At 49.3% G+C, this 26,839-nt stretch overlaps 1 protein-coding gene across 1 annotated transcript in view; it reads right to left on the reverse strand.

Moving 5' to 3' along the window:
• The window catches only part of SERPING1 (serpin family G member 1), a 163,318-nt gene that overhangs the window by 81,427 nt on the left and 55,052 nt on the right, over window positions 1–26,839 (reverse strand). The window contains exon 4 of the mRNA XM_078674150.1: window positions 15,438–15,581. Within this exon, the coding sequence (XP_078530276.1) occupies window positions 15,438–15,581 (144 nt within the window). The remainder of the gene's footprint in view (window positions 1–15,437; window positions 15,582–26,839) is intronic.

The raw sequence follows: 26,839 nt of genomic DNA on the forward strand, positions 1-26,839 counted from the left end.
ATTCCTGTCAGAGCCCCATGATAAACTTCCTCTTACAGCCAGATCATCTCTGACTCCTATATCCTTGACGCCTCCTGGGGCCCACGTCTATCGACCGCACTAGAGGGGGCTCTCGCCCCAGGATGGACCCTCAGTTGTCTGTTCCATCACTGGACAGGTATTGTTCTCAGTCGTGATTTCCTGGTGGTCCTTTCTCTCCCGGGCGCGGTATCCATTACGCCCCGAGCTGGGTGTTTGTCTTCTCCTTACAGACAAAGTCTCTCTCACCCAAGTACATGAAAGATCTCTTATCTAAGCTATCCAGCTTCTCGGCTTGAAGCCGCATCATACGTTAATATTGACCGTGTATAAACGCCAAGGGTCATTATTCGTCTTTAATGGAGCCCTGATTTTTGCCCCTTTTTTGGCACCCAGTTTCTCCCCCACCATCCACGTGGCACCCTCTTTTCTCCATCTTTCTTGTGCCCCGAAGAAGGTGGTGGCTGCATTGAAGCCCTTCACCGAGACACGCGTCGGCACATTCTATGACTGGAACCACTCAGGAAAGAACAAGAGGAACAAGATTTGTTTAAACATTTCCAACCTACTTTCCTCTTTTCATAAGTACATGGAATATATGTTATTTAACTGAAGAAAATGTAAATAAGAATGCTTGGTTATCAGCATAACAGATATAGATACTTATTACATTTCGGATAAAAACTATCTTTTATCATTGTATAACATTGTATCTTTCCATTTATATAATTGTTTGCTTATTATACCACTACCAGTCTGATCTGTGGTCCCTGTCTTCATCCGTATTTTTTATTGGTCGGTTTGACAGTATGGCAAATGTATGGATATGATTGGGGTATGACTGACTTTATGAGAGAGTGGTGTTGTGTAATTGATGATTTTAATAGCAATTATTTTGCCTTGATTCACTTGGACTGGGGGGCATTTTTGAGATACATTATTGTTTTTGTGGGTGCATTCTGAAGAAGAATATGTACGTTCAGTTTAATTGATTTGTTTTATTATATATGTTAAAATATTATAAAAACTATTGAAAATATTGATAGATTTCTCTACCTTTAATAACATATTTTTGTATAAAGCATTTTTGATATCTATATTATTTTACATTTTCTATGGGTCATGTTACTCATTTTTCTGCTCCCCGCTAGGGACATCCCTTTGCTTATTGAGAGACGCCACACGCTCATCCTATACCGTAGGCAGGTGACATGTACTCCCTTCTTGTGTAGGGTTCTATATATAGTTTTACAGGAACTGCACCTTACGGAGAGGACCCATGCGCAGCTGCGGCTTGGCTGGGTGGCCGAGCGACACATGGCATGTTATTCTAGTTATGCTCGGGGTGTCGCCATACTTATTCGTAAAGGAGTGGTATGGCGGCTGCGGCGCACAATTTTCTACCAACTGTGGAGGCATCTCATGCTGGCAGGGGTTCTGTGCGGCCACCTGATTAAGCTCATTGCTGTTTACGGGCCAATCTCAGATGATCCCCAATTCCTTACCGAGGTGTGACACCATGGGATGGAGATTTCCATGTTGTTCTTGACCCAGAGGCAGGCAAGTCCAGAGATTCCAGACATCCCCACCCAGGGGCAGCTCCCCAACTGCGCTTACTCATAGCTGACTATGCTCTTGCCACTCTAGACACCTAAATACTGCTGAGGGAACTTGTGTTACTGCAGCGCATGCTACCTAGTCGCAAATTGATTATTGGTTAGCCTTGCGTGATGTAGACACATGGACCATGGACATTTCACACCTCCCACAGACGCTGTCTGATCATGCCCCAGTGCTATTGGAACTCGATGTCCCAGGAGGCCCCCACTGGCATTCACGTGGAAACTGCCGTCAGGGGCACTGCGCGACCAAGTATTTAGAGATGAAATTAGAACCGCGATCATAAAATACTGTGAGCACTGATAAGCCTGAGATGGGCGATTCAGGTTATGGGAGGCTTTTAAAGTTGTCATCCGGGGTGCATGCATTACAAAATAGACCAGGGTGTTGTGCTCACTGTGGGGCAAATTGGCGTGTTTAGAAAGGGAGATCAGAGAGTTGGAGCTTCAATACTATGATGGCTGTGACACGGCAGTGTTGGCAGCCATTAGAAGTATGCTGGCGGAATATGAGGAGGCCGCACAGAGGGAGACTAATTATCTGGAAGGCCATCCTGTGCCTGGCACTACAATAAGGGAGATAGAGCGGGCGAGACTTTAGCGCACATGCTTTGCAAACCCTGGGCAAGCGATTATTTCACAGAACTACAGGATGACTGGGTGGGTGATGACGCTATTCAAAGGCTAATGGTAAATTTATTTTCCTAGCTGTATCTGGCTATGCAGAGCATGCCTCCTCCGGATTTTAACAACTACTTTGATTCCATACAGCGCCTGTGGTTTGAAGAAGGTCATTGAAAATAGGAAGTAGTACAAGTCATAGCTGTCATGCCGGCAGATAAACCACTAGGCTTGGATGGCCTCATGGACGCTTTTTATAAAGAAAATGCGCACATACTAGCATCCCACTTGCTTGATATGTACGAAGAGTCCCTTTCAGCAGGAGTCCTACCTCCATCATTGCGTGAAGCACTAGCCGTTATGATTCTTAAGCCTGGCAAGGACCCCAAACGCTGCAAATCTTATCGCCCACTATGTATGATTAACATAGACAACAAGATCCTGGCCAAGCTCCTTGCTTTGCGATTACTGTCAATCCTATTGACCATTGTGAGACCCGACCAATCTGGATTTGTGCTGGGACAGTCCACCTCCTATAAACTGCACACCTTCTTCACTCTTCTTCATGCCATCGAGCCACGCCTAAGTGCAGCTGCGGTTTTCCTTGATGCCACTTATGCGTTTGATTCGTTGGAGTGGCCATATCTTTTTGCACTGCTGCTGCCTCTGGATGTTAGCCATCGCTTTATCTGTTTGATTCGGCTTCTGTAAGGCCAACCTGTTGCTCCGTTGCTGAGAGAGACCTGTCAGGGGTGAGCTCTCTCTCCCATTTTATGTCATTGTACGCAGATGATGTCATCTTATATGTTAGGGATCCCCAGACCAATCTGGAACTCCTGTTATGTGAATTAACTCGGGATTATTTGGGCTAAGTTGGTCCTGTTCCCCTTAACGGAAGCGACAACGGTGTTCACTCCAGAACACCCACTCGAATGGGCAGATGGCCCGGTCGAAACCTTGGGGTCTGGCTGAGCAGGGATGTCGATACTCTATGGTGGGACAACTATGGGCAGCTGATGACGTGGCTGGATGAGCATGTAGTAAGCTGGCAGAGACTGCCGCTCTCCCTGACTGGCAGGCTTGCCATAGCTAAAATGGTGGCCCTCCCAAAATGTATTTATCTGTTCATAAACCTGCCGATCCCACTATTACTGGCCTTCCACCACGGGCATCGCTCTGACCTGGTTGTCCCTTGCATGGGTACAAAGGCAGCCCAGAATCGCCAAGGAAATCCTCACGCTCCCCTTCAAGCATAGCGGACTTGGAGCGCCGGATATATCTTCAAAATGCGCCCAGGGGCAGTTTGCGCATCACTGGCGTTTACTGACACAGTTCCAGGCCAACACTGCCCCTGAGCATGACCATGCCTGGCCTTGCCCCCTCCAGATGACACTTATCTTGCCCCCACGATGGCCACGTTAACAAGTACATATAGTGGCATGTACCGTGTGGCTGTGGCAAGAGCTTCGGCAGCGTTCTCACCTGGAGCACCTATACACCCTCTCTGTGCCACTTATTGGACACCCTGAATACCCCATCACAGCTAATGCTGGTGCTCGAGTGTACTGCTGTGCAGAGTTTTCAGGATGGTGTTTGCTGCGATTGATGCAATGCTCAGGGGTGCGTTGGAGCACTCCCCTCGAGTTGTACTGTTAGGATATGTGAAGGATGGCCTGCCGGAGGGCCGCCGGTGGGTGGGGCTCCTACTCTTGCTAGCTAAACGCCACATAGCGATATGCTGGGTATGGCGCAGGATCCTGTGCATCTCAAATTGGTAGAGGTGCAGATGTGTGTTCTGGTCATAGACTGAAGTCCATCATTGGTAGTGGTGCAGATGTGTCCTTCGGTCATAGACTGAAGTACATCATTGGTAGTGGTGCAGATGTGTCCTTCGGTCATAGACTGAAGTCCATCATTGGTAGTGGTACAGATGTGTCCTTCGGTCATAGACTGAAGTCCATCATTGGTAGTTGTGCAGATGTGTCCTCTAGTCATAGACTGAAGTCCATTATTTGTAGTGGTGCAGATGTGTCCTCCCGTCATAGACTGAAGTCCATCATTGGTAGTGGTGCAGATGTGTCCCCTGGTCATTGGTTGAAGTCCATCATTGGTAGTGGTGCAGATGTGTCCTCTGGTCATAGACTGAAATCCATCAGTGGTAGTGGTGCAGATGTGTCCTCCGGTCATAGACTGAAGTCCATCATTGGTAGTTGTGCAGATGTGTCCTATGGTCATAGACTGAAGTCCATCATTGGTAGTTGTGCAGATGTGTCCTCTGGTCATAGACTGAAGTCCATCATTGGTAGTGGTGCAGATGTGTCCTCTGGTCATAGACTGAAGTCCATCATTGGTAGTGGTACAGATGTGTCCTTCGGTCATAGACTGAAGTCCATCATTGGTAGTTGTGCAGATGTGTCCTCTAGTCATAGACTGAAGTCCATTATTTGTAGTGGTGCAGATGTGTCCTCTGGTCATAGACTGAAGTCCATCATTGGTAGTGGTGCAGATGTGTCCTTCGGTCATAGACTGAAGTCCATCATTGGTAGTGGTGCAGATGTGTCCTCTGGTCATAGACTGAAGTCCGTCATTGGTAGTGGTGCAGATGTGTCCTATGGTCATAGACTGAAGTCCATCATTGGTAGTTGTGCAGATGTGTCCTCTGGTCATAGACTGAAGTCCATCATTGGTAGTGGTGCAGATGTGTCCTCTGATCATAGACTGAAGTCCATCATTGGTAGTGGTGCAGATGTGTCCTCTGGTCATAGACTGAAGTCCGTCATTGGTAGTGGTGCAGATGTGTCCTATGGTCATAGACTGAAGTCCATCATTGATAGTGGTGCAGATGTGTCCTCCGGTCATACACTGAAGTCCATCATTGGTAGTGGTGCAGATGTGTCCTCCGGTCATACACTGAAGTCCATCATTGGTAGTGGTGCAGATGTGTCCTCTGGTTATAGACTGAAGTCCATCATTTGTAGTGGTGCAGATGTGTCCTTCGGTCATAGACTGAAGTCCATCATTGGTAGTGGTGCAGATGTGTCGTCTGGTCATAGACTGAAGTCCACCATTGGTAGTGGTACAGATGTGTCCTCTGGTCATAGACTGAATGCCATCATTGGTATTGGTGCAGATGTGTCCTCCGGTCATAGACTGAAGTCCATCATTGGTAGTGGTGCAGATGTGTCCTCCGGTCGTAGACTGAAGTCCATCATTGGTAGTGGTGCAGATGTGTCCTCTGGTTATAGACTGAAGTCCATCATTGGTAGTGGTGCAGATGTGTCCTTCGGTCATAGACTGAAGTCCATCATTGGTAGTGGTGCAGATGTGTTCTCCGGTCATAGACTGAAGTCCGTCATTTGTAGTGGTGCAGATGTGTCCTCTGGTCATAGACTGAAGTCCATCATTGGTAGTGGTGCAGATGTGTCCTCCGGTCGTAGACTGAAGTGCATCTTTGGTAGAGGTGCAGATGTGTCCTCTGGACATAGCCTGAAGTCCATCATTGGCTGCAGATGTGTCTATCGGTCACAGATTGAAGTCCATCATTGGTAGTGGTACAGATGTGTCCTCTGGTCATAGACTGAAGTCCATCATTGGTATTGGTGCAGATGTGTCCTCCGGTCATAGACTGAAGTCCATCATTGGTATTGGTGCAGATGTGTCCTCTGGTCATAGACTGAAGTCCATCATTTGTAGTGGTGCAGATGTGTCCTCTGATCATAGGCTGAAGTCCATCATTTGTAGTGGTGCAGATGTGTCCTCTGGTCATAGACTGAAGTCCATCATTGGTAGCGGTGCAGATGTGTCCTCTGGTCATAGACTGAAGTCCGTCATTTGTAGTGGTGCTGATGTGTCCTCTGATCATAGACTGAAGTCCATCATTTGTAGTGGTGCAGATGTGTCCTCTGGTCATAGACTGAAGTCCATCATTGGTAGTGGTGCAGATGTGTCCTCTGGTCATAGACTGAAGTCCATCATTGGTAGTGGTGCAGATGTGTCCTCCGGTCATAGACTGAAGTCCATCATCGGTAGTGGTGCACATGAGTCCTCTGGTCATAGACTGAAGTCCATCATTGGTAGTGGTGCAGATGTGTCCTCTGGTCATAGACTGAAGTCCATCATTGGTAGTGGTGCAGATGTGTCCTCTGGTCATAGACTGAAGTCCATCATTGGTAGTGGTGCAGATGTGTCCTCTGGTCATAGACTGAAGTCCGTCATTTGTAGTGGTGCAGATGTGTCTTCTGGTCATAGACTGAAGTCCATCATTGGTAGTGGTGCAGATGTGTCCTCCGGTCGTAGACTGAAGTCCATCATTGGTAGTGGTGCAGATGTGTCTTCCGGTCGTAGACTGAAGTCCATCTTTGGTAGAGGTGCAGATGTGTACTCTGGTCATAGACTGAAGTCCGTCATTTGTAGTGGTGCAGATGTGTCCTCTGGTCATAGACTGAAGTCCATCATTGGTAGTGGTGCAGATGTGTCCTCCGGTCATAGACTGAAGTCCATCATTGGTAGTGGTGCAGATGTGTCTTCCGGTCATAGACTGAAGTCCATCTTTGGTAGAGGTGCAGATGTGTCCTCTGGTCATAGACTGAAGTCCATCATTGGTAGTGGTGCAGATGTGTCTTCCGGTCGTAGACTGAAGTCCATCATTGGTAGTGGTGCAGATGTGTGTTCCGGTCGTAGACTGAAGTCCATCATTGGTAGTGGTGCAGATGTGTCCTCTGGTCATAGACTGAAGTCCATTATTTGTTGCGCTGCAGATTTGTGCTCCGATCATAGACTGAAGTCCGTCATTGGTAGTGGTGCAGATGTGTCCTCTGGTCATAGACTGAAGTCCATCATTGGTAGTGGTGCAGATGTGTCCTCCGGTCACAGATTGAAGTCCATCATTGGTAGTGGTACAGATGTGTCCTCTGGTCATAGACTGAAGTCCATCATTGGTATTGGTGCAGATGTGTCCTCCGGTCATAGACTGAAGTCCATCATTGGTATTGGTGCAGATGTGTCCTCTGGTCATAGACTGAAGTCCATCATTTGTATTGGTGCAGATGTGTCCTCTGATCATAGACTGAAGTCCATCATTTGTAGTGGTGCAGATGTGTCCTCTGGTCATAGACTGAAGTCCATCATTGGTAGCGGTGCAGGTGTGTCCTCTGGTCATAGACTGAAGTCCGTCATTTGTAGTGGTGCAGATGTGTCCTCTGATCATAGACTGAAGTCCATCATTTGTAGTGGTGCAGTTGTGTCCTCTGGTCATAGACTGAAGTCCATCATTGGTAGTGGTGCAGATGTGTCCTCTGGTCATAGACTGAAGTCCGTCATTTGTAGTGGTGCAGATGTGTCTTCTGGTCATAGACTGAAGTCCATCATTGGTAGTGGTGCAGATGTGTCCTCCGGTCGTAGACTGAAGTCCATCTTTGGTAGAGGTGCAGATGTGTCCTCTGGTCATAGACTGAAGTCCGTCATTTGTAGTGGTGCAGATGTGTCCTCTGGTCATAGACTGAAGTCCATCATTGGTAGTGGTGCAGATGTGTCCTCCGGTCGTACACTGAAGTCCATCATTGGTAGTGGTGCAGATGTGTCCTTCGGTCATAGACTGAAGTCCATCATTGGTAGTGGTGCAGATGTGTCCTCCGGTCGTAGACTGAAGTCCGTCATTGGTAGTGGTGCAGATGTGTCCTCTGGTCATAGACTGAAGTCCATTATTTGTTGTGCTGCAGATTTGTGCTCCGATCATAGACTGAAGTCCGTCATTGGTAGTGGTGCAGATGTGTCCTCTGGTCATAGACTGAAGTCCATCATTGGTATTGGTGCAGATGTGTCCTCCGGTCATAGACTGAAGTCCATCATTGGTATTGGTGCAGATGTGTCCTCTGGTCATAGACTGAAGTCCATCATTTGTAGTGGTGCAGATGTGTCCTCTGATCATAGACTGAAGTCCATCATTTGTAGTGGTGCAGATGTGTCCTCTGGTCATAGACTGAAGTCCATCATTGGTAGCGGGACAGATGTGTCCTCTGGTCATAGACTGAAGTCCGTCATTTGTAGTGGTGCAGATGTGTCCTCTGATCATAGACTGAAGTCCATCATTTGTAGTGGTGCAGATGTGTCCTCTGGTCATAGACTGAAGTCCATCATTGGTAGCGGGACAGATGTGTCCTCTGGTCATAGACTGAAGTCCGTCATTTGTAGTGGTGCAGATGTGTCCTCTGGTCATAGACTGAAGTCCATCATTGGTAGTGGTGCAGATGTGTCCTCTGGTCATAGACTGAAGTCCATCATTGGTAGTGGTGCAGATGTGTCCTCTGGTCATAGACTGAAGTCCGTCATTTGTAGTGGTGCAGATGTGTCTTCTGGTCATAGACTGAAGTCCATCATTGGTAGTGGTGCAGATGTGTCCTCCGGTCATAGACTGAAGTCCATCATCGGTAGTGGTGCACATGAGTCCTCTGGTCATAGACTGAAGTCCATCATTGGTAGTGGTGCAGATGTGTCCTCCGGTCATAGACTGAAGTCCATCATTGGTAGTGGTGCAGATGTGTCCTCCGGTCGTAGACTGAAGTCCATCATTGGTAGTGGTGCAGATGTGTCCTCCGGTCGTAGACTGAAGTCCATCATTGGTAGTGGTGCAGATGTGTCCTCTGGTCATAGACTGAAGTCCATTATTTGTAGTGGTGCAGATGTGTCCTCTGGTCATAGACTGTAGTCCATAATTGGTAGTGGTGCAGATGTGTCTTCTGGTCATAGACTGAAGTCCATCATTGGTAGTGGTGCAGATGTGTCCTCCGGTCATAGACTGAAGTCCATCATCGGTAGTGGTGCACATGAGTCCTCTGGTCATAGACTGAAGTCCATCATTGGTAGTGGTGCAGATGTGTCCTCCGGTCATATACTGAAGTCCATCATTGGTAGTGGTGCAGATGTGTCCTCTGGTTATAGACTGAAGTCCATCATTGGTAGTGGTGCAGATGTGTCCTCCGGTCGTAGACTGAAGTCCATCATTGGTAGTGGTGCAGATGTGTCCTCTGGTCATAGACTGAAGTCCATTATTTGTAGTGGTGCAGATTTGTGCTCCAGTCATAGACTTAAGTCCGTCATTGGTAGTGGTGCAGATGTGTCCTCTGGTCATAGACTGAAGTCCATCATTGGTAGTGGTGCAGATGTGTCCTCCGGTCACAGACTGAAGTCCATCATTGGTAGCGGGACAGATGTGTCCTCTGGTCATAGACTGAAGTCCGTCATTTGTAGTGGTGCAGATGTGTCCTCTGATCATAGACTGAAGTCCATCATTTGTAGTGGTGCAGATGTGTCCTCTGGTCATAGACTGAAGTCCATCATTGGTAGCGGGACAGATGTGTCCTCTGGTCATAGACTGAAGTCCGTCATTTGTAGTGGTGCAGATGTGTCCTCTGGTCATAGACTGAAGTCCATCATTGGTAGTGGTGCAGATGTGTCCTCTGGTCATAGACTGAAGTCCATCATTGGTAGTGGTGCAGATGTGTCCTCTGGTCATAGACTGAAGTCCGTCATTTGTAGTGGTGCAGATGTGTCTTCTGGTCATAGACTGAAGTCCATCATTGGTAGTGGTGCAGATGTGTCCTCCGGTCATAGACTGAAGTCCATCATCGGTAGTGGTGCACATGAGTCCTCTGGTCATAGACTGAAGTCCATCATTGGTAGTGGTGCAGATGTGTCCTCCGGTCATAGACTGAAGTCCATCATTGGTAGTGGTGCAGATGTGTCCTCCGGTCGTAGACTGAAGTCCATCATTGGTAGTGGTGCAGATGTGTCCTCCGGTCGTAGACTGAAGTCCATCATTGGTAGTGGTGCAGATGTGTCCTCTGGTCATAGACTGAAGTCCATTATTTGTAGTGGTGCAGATGTGTCCTCTGGTCATAGACTGTAGTCCATAATTGGTAGTGGTGCAGATGTGTCTTCTGGTCATAGACTGAAGTCCATCATTGGTAGTGGTGCAGATGTGTCCTCCGGTCATAGACTGAAGTCCATCATCGGTAGTGGTGCACATGAGTCCTCTGGTCATAGACTGAAGTCCATCATTGGTAGTGGTGCAGATGTGTCCTCCGGTCATAGACTGAAGTCCATCATTGGTAGTGGTGCAGATGTGTCCTCTGGTTATAGACTGAAGTCCATCATTGGTAGTGGTGCAGATGTGTCCTCCGGTCGTAGACTGAAGTCCATCATTGGTAGTGGTGCAGATGTGTCCTCTGGTCATAGACTGAAGTCCATTATTTGTAGTGGTGCAGATTTGTGCTCCAGTCATAGACTTAAGTCTGTGACCAGAGGACAAATGTAGCAGATAAAGCTACTTGGACTGTAGCATAAGGACTGAAAGGCATAAGGACTGTGACAGAACGATGGATGAGGAGGTAATGGAGGTTCAAACATACTGACCACTTATCTGTCTGTATGTCCATCCATCCATCCATCCCGCCTATTACAGCTCTGGGGCCGACCAAACAGTCAGCGCCAACAACGGTGGGCAAGCCACTCCTCCACTGCCCTGGAGCAGGACCACCTACCCGCCCTCCCCCAACCACCCCTTCTGCTCTCTCGCAGTGGTTCATTGCTCCTGAGGCGGAAGCCGGGAGACGCTTTGTGTTTTACTCTAAAATTGTGTTTTAAAACTGTACCTTGCTGCTACTTGCTGTTTGCACATCGAGGGCTCCGTGCAGCGGATCCATCGCTCACGTGACGCCCTCCTGCCGGCTGGCCACGCCCACTTCCAGGCCACGCCCCCTTACCGCCCTTCTTAAGCGCCAGCTATCGAGCGCTCACCTGGTTCATTGCTCCTGAGGCGGAAGCCGGGAGACGCTTTGTGTTTTACTCTAAAATTGTGTTTTAAAACTGTACCTTGCTGCTACTTGCTGTTTGCACATCGAGGGCTCCGTGCAGCGGATCCATCGCTCACGTGACGCCCTCCTGCCGGCTGGCCACGCCCACTTCCAGGCCACGCCCCCTTACCGCCCTTCTTAAGCGCCAGCTATCGAGCGCTCACCTGGTTCATTGCTCCTGAGGCGGAAGCCGGGAGACGCTTTGTGTTTTACTCTAAAATTGTGTTTTAAAACTGTACCTTGCTGCTACTTGCTGTTTGCACATCGAGGGCTCCGTGCAGCGGATCCATCGCTCACGTGACGCCCTCCTGCCGGCTGGCCACGCCCACTTCCAGGCCACGCCCCCTTACCGCCCTTCTTAAGCGCCAGCTATCGAGCGCTCACCTGGTTCATTGCTCCTGAGGCGGAAGCCGGGAGACGCTTTGTGTTTTACTCTAAAATTGTGTTTTAAAACTGTACCTTGCTGCTACTTGCTGTTTGCACATCGAGGGCTCCGTGCAGCGGATCCATCGCTCACGTGACGCCCTCCTGCCGGCTGGCCACGCCCACTTCCAGGCCACGCCCCCTTACCGCCCTTCTTAAGCGCCAGCTATCGAGCGCTCACCTGGTTCATTGCTCCTGAGGCGGAAGCCGGGAGACGCTTTGTGTTTTACTCTAAAATTGTGTTTTAAAACTGTACCTTGCTGCTACTTGCTGTTTGCACATCGAGGGCTCCGTGCAGCGGATCCATCGCTCACGTGACGCCCTCCTGCCGGCTGGCCACGCCCACTTCCAGGCCACGCCCCCTTACCGCCTTTACGGCCGCCTTTATTAATGTGTCAATACAGAACGCGCAGCGGACGAGCGCAGCGGGAGCGCCGACTTCGCGCCGAAGTCGCGCATAAGTCAAGCCCGTCTGCGCCCGTCCGCGGCCGACCGGGGCAAGGGGCACGACGCTATGCCCAAACTATATCATACTCCTCCAAAGACCTTATCGCCCTCCAAGGCACCTGGCCACTTCCGGACCCTGTCCGTAGACTCGTCGATTCATTGGGCCTTGCCCTCACCCTCCCTGCACTGCCGCACTCCCCGCCGCAATCTCCCCTGCCACCCTGCCTCCCCTGCCCTGACCCACCCCCCTCCACCCCAGCTCTGTCCGTTATTCTACTCAATACCAGGTCGGCGGTCAAGCATCACCACGAGCTGTTCGTCCTACTCGATACCGAGAAACCTGACCTACTGCTCTTGACCGAGACCTGGTATTGCGATACCTCCCTTCCCGCTCTCCTGGCCACCCTTCCACCGTCTTACGTGGCCCTACGTGCCGATCGACCGGCCGGCAGGGCGGGCGGTGGGGTCGCACTAATTACTAGGTCAGATCTGCACTTCCAGTTACTTCCCTCTCCCCCTATGGCCCCTGTCGACTTCCTGGTGGCCCGTTCCCTCCAGACCGCCCCTCCCATCACTTGTCTCCTCATGTACCGCCCCCCTCAGCCCTCGCCTTCATTTCTACCTGCCTTCCATGACCTGCTGGCAAATCTGGCGGTCAACTTTGCCTCGGTTTTGGTGCTGGGGGATTTTAATTACTGGCCCTCAGACCCACACGAGTGCTCCGCCTCAAAAGAATTTACCGAATCTCTGTCTTCCCTCAACTTTGTCCCACACATTTCTGTCCCCACTCATTCTCACGGGCACACACTTGATCAGGTCTGGGCTCTTAACCTCCCACTGGCTTCGGTGGCGGTCTCCCCTTGCCCTTGGTCCGATCACGCCCTCATTTCTTTCTCCATCCCCCACAACTCATCCCCCAAAACCCCGCTTGCCAAAAACACCTGGGCGCGGAACTGGAACAGGTTGGATCTCCCCTCCCTGACCTCCCTGCTTCACAATTCCATCCCCCCCCTCTCTGGCTTATCATCGGCCTCACAGGCCAAGGCCATTAACACCTGGCTGGCTGGAGCCTGTGACTCAGAGGCCCCCTTACGACGCATCTCCATCCGCCGGCTTAAGGACTCTAACCGATGGTTTAACGACCATCTAAAAGAACTTAAGCTGAGCGTTCGGAGGGCGGAGAGGCAGTGGAGGAAGAACTACTGCCCGTTATTAAAAACCCACTTTCTGACACTGTTGGCTGATTACAAATCAGCAATCCTAGCTGCAAAGACCGACTACTTCTCTACGAGAATAATGTCGGCCGCCAACAAACCCAGGGCTATTTTTGACATCGTAAACGACCTGGCGTTCTCAGATCGAGCCTCGCCCCAAATCCCTCCCTCCCAGCTTCTCTGCGACCAATTAAACAACTACTTCGTGGATAAGATCACCAATATCAAGGCCAATATCCCTTTACCCTCGCCTACCTTCGTCGATCCCTCCCCCCCCCCAGTACAAAATCATTTCACTGTTATCCCTCCCCTCACTCAGGAATCCTTTCTGTCGATTCTCCCCAAAGTTAAATCTGGGTCCCCGGCGGATGTCTGCCCCGCTCGCATCCTACAGCAAATCTATTCTAGCTGCCCTGATCCCCCGATTGCCTTCCTCAACAGCGCCTTGGCACAGGGTGTGGTGCCCCCGGTACTAAAAGCAGCCACCATCGTACCCCTGCTGAAGAAACCCGGCTCGGACCCTTCTATCTCGTCCAACTTTCGCCCCATCTCCCTGCTGCCCTTTCTGGGCAAGGTGATGGAACGCCATGTTACCGCGGCTCTGAGCACCCACATTGAGGCTAATGGGGGGCTGGCTTCTCGTCAGGCAGGATTCCGCCCCAGGCACTCAACAGAATCGGTCGTAGTCGCCGTCCTAGACAACCTCAGAAAGGGCATGGATGACAACAACCACCAGGCACTGGTCCTCCTCGATCTTTCCGCCGCCTTTGACACGGTGGACCATACCATCCTACTCACCCGTGTCAAGGCGGCTGGCATCGGGGGATCAGCCCTTGTCTGGCTCTCCTCCTTTCTGAGGGACCGCACCCAGGCGGTCCGTCTAGGCGACTTCACCTCCACTCCCCTCCCTGTCACTTGCGGTGTTCCCCAGGGTTCCTCCCTCTCCCCCCTTCTCTTCAATCTCTATATCTTTCCTCTCATCTTTGCTCTCCAGCAGCTGGAGGTCACCGTCTTCAACTACGCGGATGACCTCCAGCTCATCTTTGATCTGTCCCCCTCTTCTCTCTCGGTCTCCAATTTCCAGTCTACTATGACATTCATCAGGGACTGGATGAATCACAACCACCTTAAACTGAACCCTGATAAAACTGAGCTGGTTCTCACTGGTGGTTCGTCCAGTCCCTGGAACTCTCTTTTCTGGCCCCCCTCTCTCGGCCCTGCACCCTCCCCCTCCACCACTGTCAAAACACTGGGTGTAAAAATGAACAATCAGCTCACTCTTCACTCACACATCAGCTCCGTGGTCTCCTCCTGTTTCCTCACTCTTCGAACCATCCGCTCTGTCTCCCGCTTCTTCACCCCTCAGGCCCTCAAGACCATCATGGCCGCCCTGGTAATCTCGCGTTTGGACTACGCCAACGCTCTTTTCCATGGCATCCCTGCCTATAGTTTGCGTAGACTCCAAGCCATCCAGAACCAGGCGGCCAGACTGATATTTGGCCTCCCACGTTATCACCACTCCACCCCCCTCCTAAAGAAACTCCACTGGCTCCCCGTGAAACAACGTTCCCTCTTCAAAATCGGGTGCATGGTTTTCCAGGCCCGTCAGGGCACTGCCCCTGCTTTCATCACTTCACTTATCAAACCCTACGTCCCTGCAAGAAACCTCCGGTCCTCCTCCAAGTCCCTTCTCCTGATCCCCCGTTTCTCGCGCAAAAAATGGGGTGGATCCAATTTCTCTACTCTGGCCCCTTCCTTTTGGAACTCTCTCCCTGATAACCTCCGTTCCGCAACTCAGTACCTTTCTTTCCGTGGAGACTTGAAAACTTTCCTATTTAGCCAGGCTTTCCCCGCCTAAATTTTCTCCCCGGTCTTCCTTCCCCTCAGCCACTGAACCCTCAGCGCCAAGAAACCGCAAGGTGTATGCTGCGCTTTACAAGCATTTTAAATTAGAAATTAGAAATTAGCAGTACGGAGTATGAGAAGCAGAAACATAAAATGGTATTTGGTACTATGAGAAAGCAGTGGGGCGACGCTCCTCCGCCCACATGGTGGAGCTGCCCCTGGTAGAAGCACCAATTATAAGCTCTTCCAAGACACAGGTCCATGAGGGACTAAGTCATAAACTAGCGCCTTGAAGACTATGGTCCCCCGCTGCTGAGCAGAGCTGTTCCTTTAAGACATGCTTGTGCCCTGCCTTAGTGCCTGCGCGTGGCTATATTATTTGGACATAGCCTCAATATTACCTTTCTGGTAGAACATGCCCGAGGCAGACTTAAAGCCCTGGGAGGCGACCATGCTTCCTAGCGTGCTGTGGACGCAGTCTGACTCGCTGGACTTCAGGGCAAAAAGTGCATCCAGGAGGTTGTCCTTCGTGTCCCCACGGGCACCTGCAAAGAGAACCAGCAGATAAGGTAAGCTTATGGAAGAGGAAGCATGAAACAGCACTCGTAAATAGTGGTAAAACTGGAATGCCCTAAGGCGTAGCTTAGATTTCGGCGGACGGGTTACTTCATCAAAACAGTGACAGATAGCCCGTCCGCCGAAATATAAATCCCATAATATCCAGTAGGATATTTCGGCAGACTGGATATCTGTCAACGTTGTGATGGAGTAACCCGTCTACCGAAATCTAAATTAGGCCCTTGGACAGTGAGATTCGAGGGGGTTTGAATCTCAAATTTCCCAACTAAAAAAAGTAGTGGACGGGGTGCGACTGAGTGAGATGACCAAGGTCAGGATGGCTTGATCCCTTGAGGAGTGGGGTCAGTACTGATTGGCATTTAGGTGTACCTCTTTGGCTGATTTAGAGTTTTGTGAACAGGGTACCGATTCTGAGTCAGGCGCACTACAAATTTTACACCGACTGAGTAAAATTCAGTTGCAGTAAAACTCCCTCCGATAGCCCGATGGAGTAAAGTGGATGGTTGGATGACTTCTTTTCAAATGTGGATGAAAACTCCTTTGGACTGGGGATCATTTGTGTTTTATTTTTCAAAAACAAACTCCTGCTTTAAGAGTTTGAGAAAAATAAAAAAAACTTTGGAAAACTTTGACGGCTGGCCATTGCGTTTGACGGAGCCACCCATCAAATATTTTCCTACTTCGACAGAAACCGCCATGATGGAAGTACCTGCCAATGTATAGATATGTCCGTGGGGCTGCCGGACATCTCTAAGTTTTGTAGGCGGAATAAAGGCAGGGTGGCTGACGTAAAGCCCACCCCCACCCTGTCTGCCTTTACTCCATCTTTCACACCCTAAATGAGACCCACTGTCAAGAGTGGCACAGCGGGCGAATCTGATGGCTTGGAATGCTACACCGAGGGAAGTGGTTATACTATTTGCAAGCATTCGTCCCATCACCTTTTGGGTGCTTTGTTGCCAGTAATATGTCTGGAAACATGAGACTGGTGAGGATTTCCAAGCCTACTACTGCCAATGTGTGTGAATTCCAGAAAGAAGTACATTTGCATCCATTCGAGAAGTACTTATGTGGGTGCAGATTTGCTACTTTTTAGGAAAACTATAAATATAAATATAATATATGTACTATAAAACTATAAATATTTGGGGCCTCTTTTACAAGTTTTTGGCGCAAGGCAGCACAGCGTGTCACTTTGTTGCGCTGCCCTGCATAAAAAAGAATGGGCAAGTATGCGCTGTATTTACAATATATACGGCGCATTCCGTTCCTTTCAGCCAGCGCTGGCACACAATTTGGAGCTTCGCACCAACGCAGGGGCGTCGGCATTGTTGGCAGGATTGTTTTTGTACAGGAAGGGACACCTTCCTGCACAAAAACAATCCTTGGAGGCATTTTACTCATTCTTCTGCAGCACGCATGAAAAGAGGAACAAATGAGGAGAAATGAAAACATTTCTCCTCGTTGCGCCTGCTCTCGGGAGGCGTAAGGTTTTGGCGATGCCCAGGTTTACGTGATTCTAAATATGGGGAAGCGTCAAAATCCATGGGCCCGATTCACAGAACTAACTTAAGACAAAATCCTAAGCTTACTACTTTTGGTGTTCACAGAAGCTAGGATTTTGTCTTAAGTTTGTCTTAAGACAGACTTAAGACAAAATCCTAAACTTACTACTTTTGGTATTCACAGAAGTTAGGATTTTGTCTTAAGTTTGTCTTAAGACAGACTTAAGACAGACTTAAGTTAGGATTTTGTCTTAAGTCTGTCTTAAGTCTGTCTTAAGACAAACTTAAGACAAAATCCTAACTTCTGTGAATACCAAAAGTAGTAAGTTTAGGATTTTGTCTTAAGTTAGTTCTGTGAATCGGGCCCCATGGGTGCAGTTTTGGAACGCCCACCGCAACGCCCATGGAACGCCTCGTTGACGCAGAGTAAGGCAATGCTGTGCTTTGCGTTGCCTTGCTTCATATCTAGGCGGCCATGCAGAGCCATGCAGGGTGGTTTTGCGCCGCCTCATAGATATGATTGAGAGGCCTGCGCCTCTAGCGGCGCAGGCCTCTTGTAAATGAGCCCCTTATTTCCTGATTCAACAAAAATAAACATGTTAAAACCTCTTAGTGAAATCAGGATGAGGTGAAAAACCAATACAGACATATCAGACCTGACTCAGGCTCCCCAGACCCAACTATCAAGCCAAGAATGCATTTATTTGGTGGGGTCACACCCGACCACTCCCACTGAAGCTACGCCCCTGGGAATACCCCTGCCCTAACAATTCTCCGATCCAGTGAGTTCTCCAAGAGAGAACAGTCAAGGGCACTTAGAGACCACTGTGGTCTTTTTCACTTATCTGCTGCTGCAAATACCACTTTTTTAGTGTTCCTCTTGGCTTCAAGATTCATTGTCCTCTGTGTGTCTTGGTGGTAATACTCTTCTCCCTTCTATTTATTGAAAGTCATGGACAGCGTTGAAACAAGCTCTTTGCGGGTCTGTAACAGAGCACAAGATGGCGGAAGGGGGGATCAGAAAGCTGAAAGGATCTAATTGGGTTGAGTTGTAGGGTGTTTTAGACCTGTTTGGGGAGCACAGGTTTGAAGGTGTGTAGCCTGGGATGTTTTGGGGGTAGTAGGGTAAGATGTTAACATTCGTGTCCAGAGGTAAACAGCCAGAACCACGCAGCCTACGCATGGCTAAACAACGCAAGCGGAGCCACGCATGTCTACACCACACATATACTTTTAGCATGTACATGCGTGGCTTAGACGTTAGTGGTAGTTAGCGCTCTAGACTCGGAGCAAATGAGTGGGGACGTTTTTATGGTTTTAGGGCTCAGGGCGGGCCATCAGGGTACTTTGTGGGGCGGGGAGGCTGATTTTAGGGTTCAGGGTGGGGGGGCTGGGTAGTTTGTAGGGCCTTGTTTTAGGGCTTCAGGACAGGGGGTCAGGGTACTTTTAATGGCGGGGGGGCATTTAGGGCTCAGGGTGGGGGACTGGGTAGTTTGTAGGGCTGTGCTTTAGGGTTTCAGGACTGGGGGTCAAGGAACTTGTACGGCTGTGGAGACGGTTTTAAGGCTCAGGGTGGGGTCAGGGACGTTGTTTAGGGCTGGGGTCAAGTTTGTAGGCCTTAGGGCAAGAGGAGTTGGGGGTCGTTATCAAGGCAGGGGGCTGCTTTTTAGGGCTCAGGGCGGGGGCTAGGGTGTTCTTAGGGCTGGAGTGGGGTTTGTCTTTAGGGCTAGGGTCTGCTTTTAGGACTAAGAGCGGGGGACTGGGGTGTTGATTTTAGGGCTGGAGTCAGCTTCATACTAAGGGCTGGGGCCTTGGTTTTAGGACTCAGGGCAGGGGCTAGGGTGTAACCTTAACCACGCATATGCCTTTACCAACTATGCCATTTCAAGGGAATCCGTTGTAAAGGCAATGGGTGGTTATGACCTGGTCGTTGTTAAGACCGCGTTGTTTAGCCCTTTGTTGGTGGGGACTGCGTGTTTCCACCATACAACCATGTCCCAATAGTCTAGTACAGGAACTTGTAGAGGGCAATGGGTTTTGCCAGAATCAGTCTTGTTTGGTGTTGACAGTTCACGCGCAACATTGATTACTGCGACGGGACGCCCCTTCGGAGGCAGCTCTGCGCTGTATACATTTCTTGTATTGTAAATTGTATTACCACGGCAAACAAGAGGTGTGTGAGAAGCAAATAAAGGGCCAGCGGGGAAAAAAGTGTAGTGTAAAAAGAAAAAAAGAGGGCAAATACAATAATGAATGTTAAACATTCCCAGGGTACAGAGGCCTTTTGAAGCCTGGAAAGGAAGGTGGCAGTAGACTTTTGTGATGTTCAGAGCATGGTACCAGTCCAGGTGGATGCTGGAATCAACCAGCATTGGGGGCTCCAGAGGTCTCTGGTAGTGAAACTACATTCCATCCTGAATGCCTCTGTCTAATTGATAGCTTTCGGCCTGATTTAGAACTCGGCGGACAGGTTACTCCATCACAACAGTAAAGGATATCCCATTCACCAAAGTATAAAGGCCATAGGATATAATGGGATTTATATTTCAGCAGTCTGAATATCCGTTACTGTTGTGACAGAGTAACGTGTCCGCCGAGATCTGAATCAGTCCCCTCAGTCTGATAGATGAAGAAGTAATATACTGACCAGGTGAGGGCTGCCCTGGAAGCATCAAAACAGATCTTGCAGTTCGGTTAAGACACTAAATACATGTTTGTATGGCCCGTGGGGATGGTCGTCATTCTGTGCCGACGTGCATGGATGAGTTCACTAGAGTTTCTGCAGGAGTCCATTTCAAGCTCATAGACATACCTTTTTACTGTAAGTATCAATATAGAGAGAATGCTGACTCAGCATTGGCATGTTTCAAGAACTGCGTGGCCGCAGCCCGTGGCCTGGGCCTAGCTTTCCCTGCACTATCAGTATTGGAAGCTCCGTGGTTATTCTAGCGCTGTGCAGTGCTGAGAATGGCAGCCGGCTCAGATCGCCCAAACGCCATATGTTATGTGGATTTGTACAGCACACTATCACCCAAGAGGGTATCCTGGTGCTGAGCAGGTGTGAGTCTAGCCAAGCCGAGGGCCCAGTGGGACTACTCGAAAAGCCAGATGCTCCACTTCTTGTGGATTTCAAGTAAAGAAGAGGCTCTTATGTGTAGTTGCGGGTGGTTCCACCCTTTAGGAGCGATGTAGGAGAAGGCTCAACAGCCGGATCTAGTTTTTCGCTGGCTTGGAATGTGTGCAAGTAGAAGGTGTCTAGAGGGTTTGTGAAAGCTGATGTAATTATTGAGGTATGCTAGGCCAATATTTTGTAGTGCCTTGAAAATGTGGGTGAGGAGTTTGAATTGTGCTCGTTCGTGTATGGGGATACAGTGGAACAACTTCAGGTGTGCTGTGAAGTGAGTGCGGCGTGGGAGGATGAGAGTGATTATGGGTTCCGAGTTCTGAATAGTCTGCAGTGTTCTGATGAGTTTTTTTGCTGATTCCGGCACAGAGGATGTTCCCGTAATCCATCTTGCTTGTGACCAGGGCATGCATGAGGATTTCCAGGTGTTGATTTGGAGACATTGGAAAATCTTCCTCAACATCTTCAGGGTATGGAAGCACAAGACTGTGATTTGGGCGATCATGTTGAATTTGACAATCCCGAGGTTCTTAGCGGGGGTGGTGGGTGTGTGCGTCAGTGCTCGTTCTGGTCATCAGGTGGAGACCCACGGTGATGTGTTCTTCCCAAAGACCATTATTCTGGTTTTGTCCGTATTCAGCTTTAGACAGGTGGCCGTCATCCAGTGGGTGATTTCTGTCATGCAGGCTTTGCACACCACATCTTTTGCTCCTTCAGAGGCAAGGGTGGGTCCGGCAGGCATCACTAATAGCAACTGCAGCAGATCCAGTTCTGTGGTGAGGGGGTCTCCCATTTTATCACTCAATAATAGGCGCTTGTGACAGACCACTGGGGGATCCAGCTGATCCTTAGAGCTGTGTGCTGTCCTTCCTAGCCTCCACCCACACCAACGGGTGATGCGGGATAATGCTTTGATCCTGCAGTTTGAAGCCCTGGCCTTTCTGCAAAAGGGGTCTAGAAGTTGCAACCTGGCAGAGAGTGGCATGCGGTTTTACTCCATTTATATTTTGGGCCCCTAGAAGGACGAAGGCCTGACACTTGTCTTCATCTCCTCTTTCTGAACCTGTTCATGATGCTGACCCTGAGCCATGTCCTGTTGGCCTTGATCTCATGGTTGGTGTCCACTGACCTCCTAGACTCCTAAGTTAAGCTTTCAAATCTCCACACTCACAGGCACTACTAGAGGTTCATGGTGGTCCCAACACTTTCAGATGAAGGTCTTCTAATTGACTGACAGCAACCCTAGGGGTCTGGTGGAAGGTGCAGCTTCTCTGCAAAGGTTTGTAGTGCCAAACTTGGACCACTGGCTGGTGAAGACCAACATCCCGACGCTGGTCTGGGAAGATATCCTGCATCCTGCTGGTGCCTCACACCAGGAGGTGGATGAATGCCCTACAGTTGTGTCTGCGGAGGCCGTGGTTGCAACATCGGGAGAGTCTCTCGGCTCAGGTGCAGATCTTCCACTTGATGCATCAGGATCTGCACCAGAGACTTGACCCTTCGCCAATTCAAGTCGTTACAGGTTTAGGTTAGCGTGGACATGGATACGTCCATGGTTGCTCATCTGAAATACATGACAGAACAGGGCCTTTGGACCGTGTCTGAGCATCGCTTGCACGTAAATGTGCTTGGGCTGGGGGTGGTCCCTCTTGTCCTGAAGGTCGTTCTGTCTTCCATCACAGACAGCAGCATCTAGACCTGTTGGACAACACCAACAATGACCACTAGGTCAACATGCAGGGCAGAGCAGGGTTGGGAAGCGATTCACCTGCGGATGTGGGTGTAGCGATGGGGAGCCTTCCCGGTAACCGCTCACCTAGCAGGCTTCCTCAATGTGAAGACAGATACTGGAGGACCACAAGTGGGAGTGACACATTCAAGCGACAGAGGCGAGCTCCAGACTAGGGTTTCCATTCATGGATCTCTTCATAATAGCCCAAAGCAGGGTGCATCCTCAGTTTTGTACCATACACTCCACTCTAAATGATTCCCTGGGGGATGGGTTCAGGTTTCATGTGGGCTCTGGCCTGCTGTATCCATTTCCTGTGATCCCGCTTCTGTCAGAAGTATTGTGGGAGGATTGAGCACCGCTGATTTGCACTGGTGGATATGATACGCGGATCTACTGGCACGCAGCCCCCGATCGCCCCTTCCTCTCCTGTGCAGATTATGCATCCAACAGAAAAGTTGTAGCCGAAAGTGAATACCTTTTTATTCTCGATTCGCTGATGTTCGTGGGTAAATTATTGCTAACCATGTTTTATACTTCGTTAACATTGAATGACTGTGGTTTAATCTTGATTTTGAACAAATATTTGACTACGGTACACAGTTCCTGGTGCTGTGGTATGTAGTATGTGGAATGTAGTATGTGGAAGAGTGTGATGTTATAAGGATCCAATGAAAATGTCTTCTCTGTCCACCAAGTGAATGTGCAGGCGTTACAGTGCGTACATTACTAGTCATGCTGGAAATCCCTTAGGGCCCCCTCCAACAATCCTCTCCGACTGTGTATAAACAAATTTCTGGTGGAATTGGTACACTGATCAATTATTTGGTTTTCTATAGGTGAGAATGGTACAAGTCCTTAACCCTTTGCGTGCTGCCGTCGGCCGTTGGACGTCGTGAGCGCTACCTCGCTGGTGCTGCGCATATCCAACGGCCGACGCGGCCCCACCCACCCTATTTAATGCCAGCACCGCAGTGGAAAAACCGCTGCGGTTAAGGCGTTAAAGATGGTCCCCGATGTTCACAGTTCTCATCAGTACCCACTTATTTGTTTCACAAATAAGAACCTTGTCTAATGTTGGTAAAAGTACAGGGCCAGATGTACAGAAACACTGGTTGCATTAAAGGGTCACAAATTGTGCACCGACTTTTAGCAGCTCCTTTTTAATTTTGCAGTGCGAGCGATGCACATATAGACAGCACTGCAAAATGCCCACTTGAAGGGGATTGTACAACAACCTGTCTGATGACTATTATTTTGGAAGGTCGCTATTTGTGATCTCGGAGGATTGGCTACCAAACGTGGATGGTGACTTGCATGGAAGAGTTGACCACAATCCTTGTTCTTGAATTGCCATTAAAGCATCTGGTGGTAATTAAAAAAAAATCCTCTCACTACCATGGGATAGCGGGGTATTTTAGGCTCTGAACTTCAGGATGTATTACTTGACAGCTCATATTCAACACACGAGAGAATGGTTTCAGGAAGGGGGGACCGACCCTGTAGAATTGATGATGGCCTGACCAATCCGAACGAGATTTGGCTTCTAAACTGGGCAGCTGCAGGAGGGTGACCCATAACATGCGGTTAAAGCTGATACATTATAAATGTGTACCCAGGCAGGGCACAAATCCTATAAAAAGAAGTGTGGGGACTGACCAAATAAGACATTATGCAAATGACCTCATGAGGTCGCGACGTAGCAATATAAAATAAATAAAATAGTGCTATTTAAAATATTTGTGTAAATACTGGGACAGACAAACCCATCTGAAAGTCTTACAGTGTCTGCATTTATGTACAGGAACAGAACAAAGGCAAAAGCTGCCTCCCTTACGTACCTGTGAAGAGCAGGTAAGCTGTGTGCCTTTGTTTCCCTCTGTGGCATTTACATTTAACCCGTTGCGTGCTCGCGTCGGCCGTTGTCCGACGCGAGCACTACCTCTGGGGTGCTGCGCACGACCAACGGCTGACGCAGCCCCGCCCACTCCGTGGAACGTCGGCACCGCGGTGGAATGTCCGCCGCAGTAAACTGCTTAAGTGTGAGGTTCCCAGCGGCCCCCAGTCAGCATATACAAACAAATGGAGGCCGGATGTCCCCTTAACTTTGGCCCAGCTGGAGGTGAAATAAAGCCCCCTCACCGCCTGCTCGTTGCTGCTGGGAATGGAAAGCCGGCAACGTGCAGGTGCTGCTGAACGTGTTTGAAAATACACCGGGACAAATTCAGGATATTACTGTGGGGCCCAACTTCTTGGCAGGGGGGATGGTGTCTACCCTGTGAAAAGAGTGTGGGGACGCCGTGTACTTGCCTGTAACCCCGAATCGAGCACTGTGGCTACACAGATGAGGCCTGACCAAGCAGAAACACTGCCCCTGGTGCCGGTCGGTGAGCCCCAGGGACTTATATCAATCAATACATTTGTAAAGCGCGCTACTCACCCATGAGGGCCTCAAGGCACTGTGGGGGCGGGGGGGGAGGCTCCATATGGGGTCCATGTGCCCTGTTGTGGGAGTTTTCTGGAGCGAGGTTATTCCAATACTGGTGTTTTCACTGAAGTACAAATGTTGCCCATTATTAATATTATTAATTATTATTATTAATAAATTTTATAAAGCGCGTAGTCACCCGTAAGTATCCCAGCCCATGATGCGGCTGTGCCCTCTGAGCCCTGTGACCCGACCCAAGCAGCACAGTAAACATGCAGGGAAGGTCGTTGAACTGGGTTTAGCCGTGACGAAGAAAGGCATAGCAACACATTGGTTGACTAACCGGTCAACTACTAGGAAACAGTGGGCCCGATTCACAGAACTAACTTAAGACAAAATCCTAAACTTACTACTTTTGGTATTCACAGAAGTTAGGACTTTGTCTTAAGACAGACTTAAGACAGACTTAAGACAAAATCCTAACTTAAGTCTGTCTTAAGTCTGTCTTAAGACAAACTTAAGACAAAATCCTAACTTCTGTGAATACCAAAAGTACTAAGTGCATTCTGTGAATACCAAAAGTAGTAAGTGCATTCTGTGAATACCAAAATAGTAGTAAGTTTAGGATTTTGTCTTAAGTTAGTTCTGTGAATCGGGCCCAGTGGCTTTAGGATTTGGCATGAGGGGTGCGAGCGGAGTGTGGGGTACAACACAGATTGGGATATAGCGGGACTGACCGGGGACAGGGGCTAGAATGGAGAGGGACATGGCGGAGATCTGCTTACAGCAAGAAATTGAGGAAGCCATTGTGGGGGATGGAGCGGACTCAGGCGATGAGTAAAAAAGGACTATGCCGGAAGGCTTGAGGGGTGCGGTGTTCACAGGGCGCTGGTGCCACAGTGTGTGATGTGAACAGTTATATTTATGCTGCTCCAATGTCATGTCCTGGCTTCAGCGAAGCGAGTTTGCCAAGCAATGCCTCTTTATCTGGATCTGCAGGGTTGAGGAGGGAGACGGGGGGATGTTAGTCTCTTCAGTACTGTTTGATTGCACAAAATCAATAAAAGAAATATGGGAAAGAAAATTCCATTTGGGAAGCCATCGATGGGCAGGACATGGGAAGCTGTCCAATGGGGACAATTATCCTCTTTGTAAATATGTTACCAACTCCTTAGAATGGTTTAAAACCACAATTGTGTTTGCTATCGATTGATAAATACCATTATGAAATACAATTAGAGGGTAACGGCCTTTACAGAGTGATCTGAGCTATGTGTGCCTTTCCCCACAAGCGCAACCATGCCTGCCTTAAGCACGCACTTGCCTGGTTAACGCAGTATGCCATCTAGATGCGCGGATAGGCAGGTATAGGAAGAGGAGGGATCGGGAGAGGACGCGGACTGGAAAGTGGGGGGGGGTAGTTTTAAAGGTAGGGGTAGTTTTTGGGCTTGGGGAGTCGGGTTGTTTTTAGGGCAAGGGATCTGGTTTTTAGGGCTCAGGGGGTGAATCAGGTTGTTTGTAGGGCAGGGGGCCAGGTAGGGCTCAGGGCAGGGCTGGGCCGGGTACGTTTATGTTTTAGGAATGGGCTTGTTTTTAGGGCTGGGGGTCTGGTTGTTTATAGGGCAGGGGCCAGGGTTTTGGGGCTCAGGGCAGGGGGGTTGGGGTAGTTTTAGGTTTTAGGGATGGGGTCGTTTTTAGCTCTTATGGGGTGTGTTAGGTTGTTTAAAGGGCAGGGGCCAGGGTTTTAGGACTCAGGGCAGGAGGGGTCGAGGTAATTTTAGGTTTTAGGAATGGGGTCGTTTTTAGGGTTGGGGGTCTGGTTGTTTATAGGGGTAGGGCCAAGGTTTTAAGAGCCCAGGGCAGTGAGGGTTGGGGTAGCTTTAGGTTTGAGGAATGGGGGTAGGTTTTAGGGCTCAGGGGGTCAGGTTGGTTTTTGGGCAGGTGCCAGGTTTTAAGTGCTCAGGGTGGAGGGGCTGGGGTGTGATCTTTACCACACAACCCTTTACCCATCATGCTTTTATCACGAACGTGCGTGGCAAATGCATGTGTGTTAAGGAATGCGTTGTTCAGATGCATCTGTTGTTCAGGCTGCGTTGTAGAGGCACGCATGGTTTAGCCATATGTGCCTCTGTCATACAACTGCAATTAGAAGGGGAAACCCCTTCATTCCCATTCCGAACTGCAATGCAGAACCTATTTTGCAAGTAGAAAAACTTTTCTGACTCACAAAACGGGTTAATGACATAGCAGAAAGTAATGTTGTAGTCACAAGTTTGTGAAATGCTGGGTTTGAGAAAGCAAAATGGTTTGGTATATCTTGCCTATCCTCATTGGGTAGAGAGGTGATGTGGCCGATCCAATTCTTAAAGACGTTCTCTTAACCCTCGCTCTTTTGAGTGATTCGTTCACTCATACTCACACACTCCCTCACCTTGGAA

Source organism: Lissotriton helveticus, chromosome 1_1, assembly GCF_964261635.1.
Source record: "Lissotriton helveticus chromosome 1_1, aLisHel1.1, whole genome shotgun sequence".
Classification (NCBI taxonomy): Eukaryota; Metazoa; Chordata; class Amphibia; order Caudata; family Salamandridae; genus Lissotriton; species Lissotriton helveticus.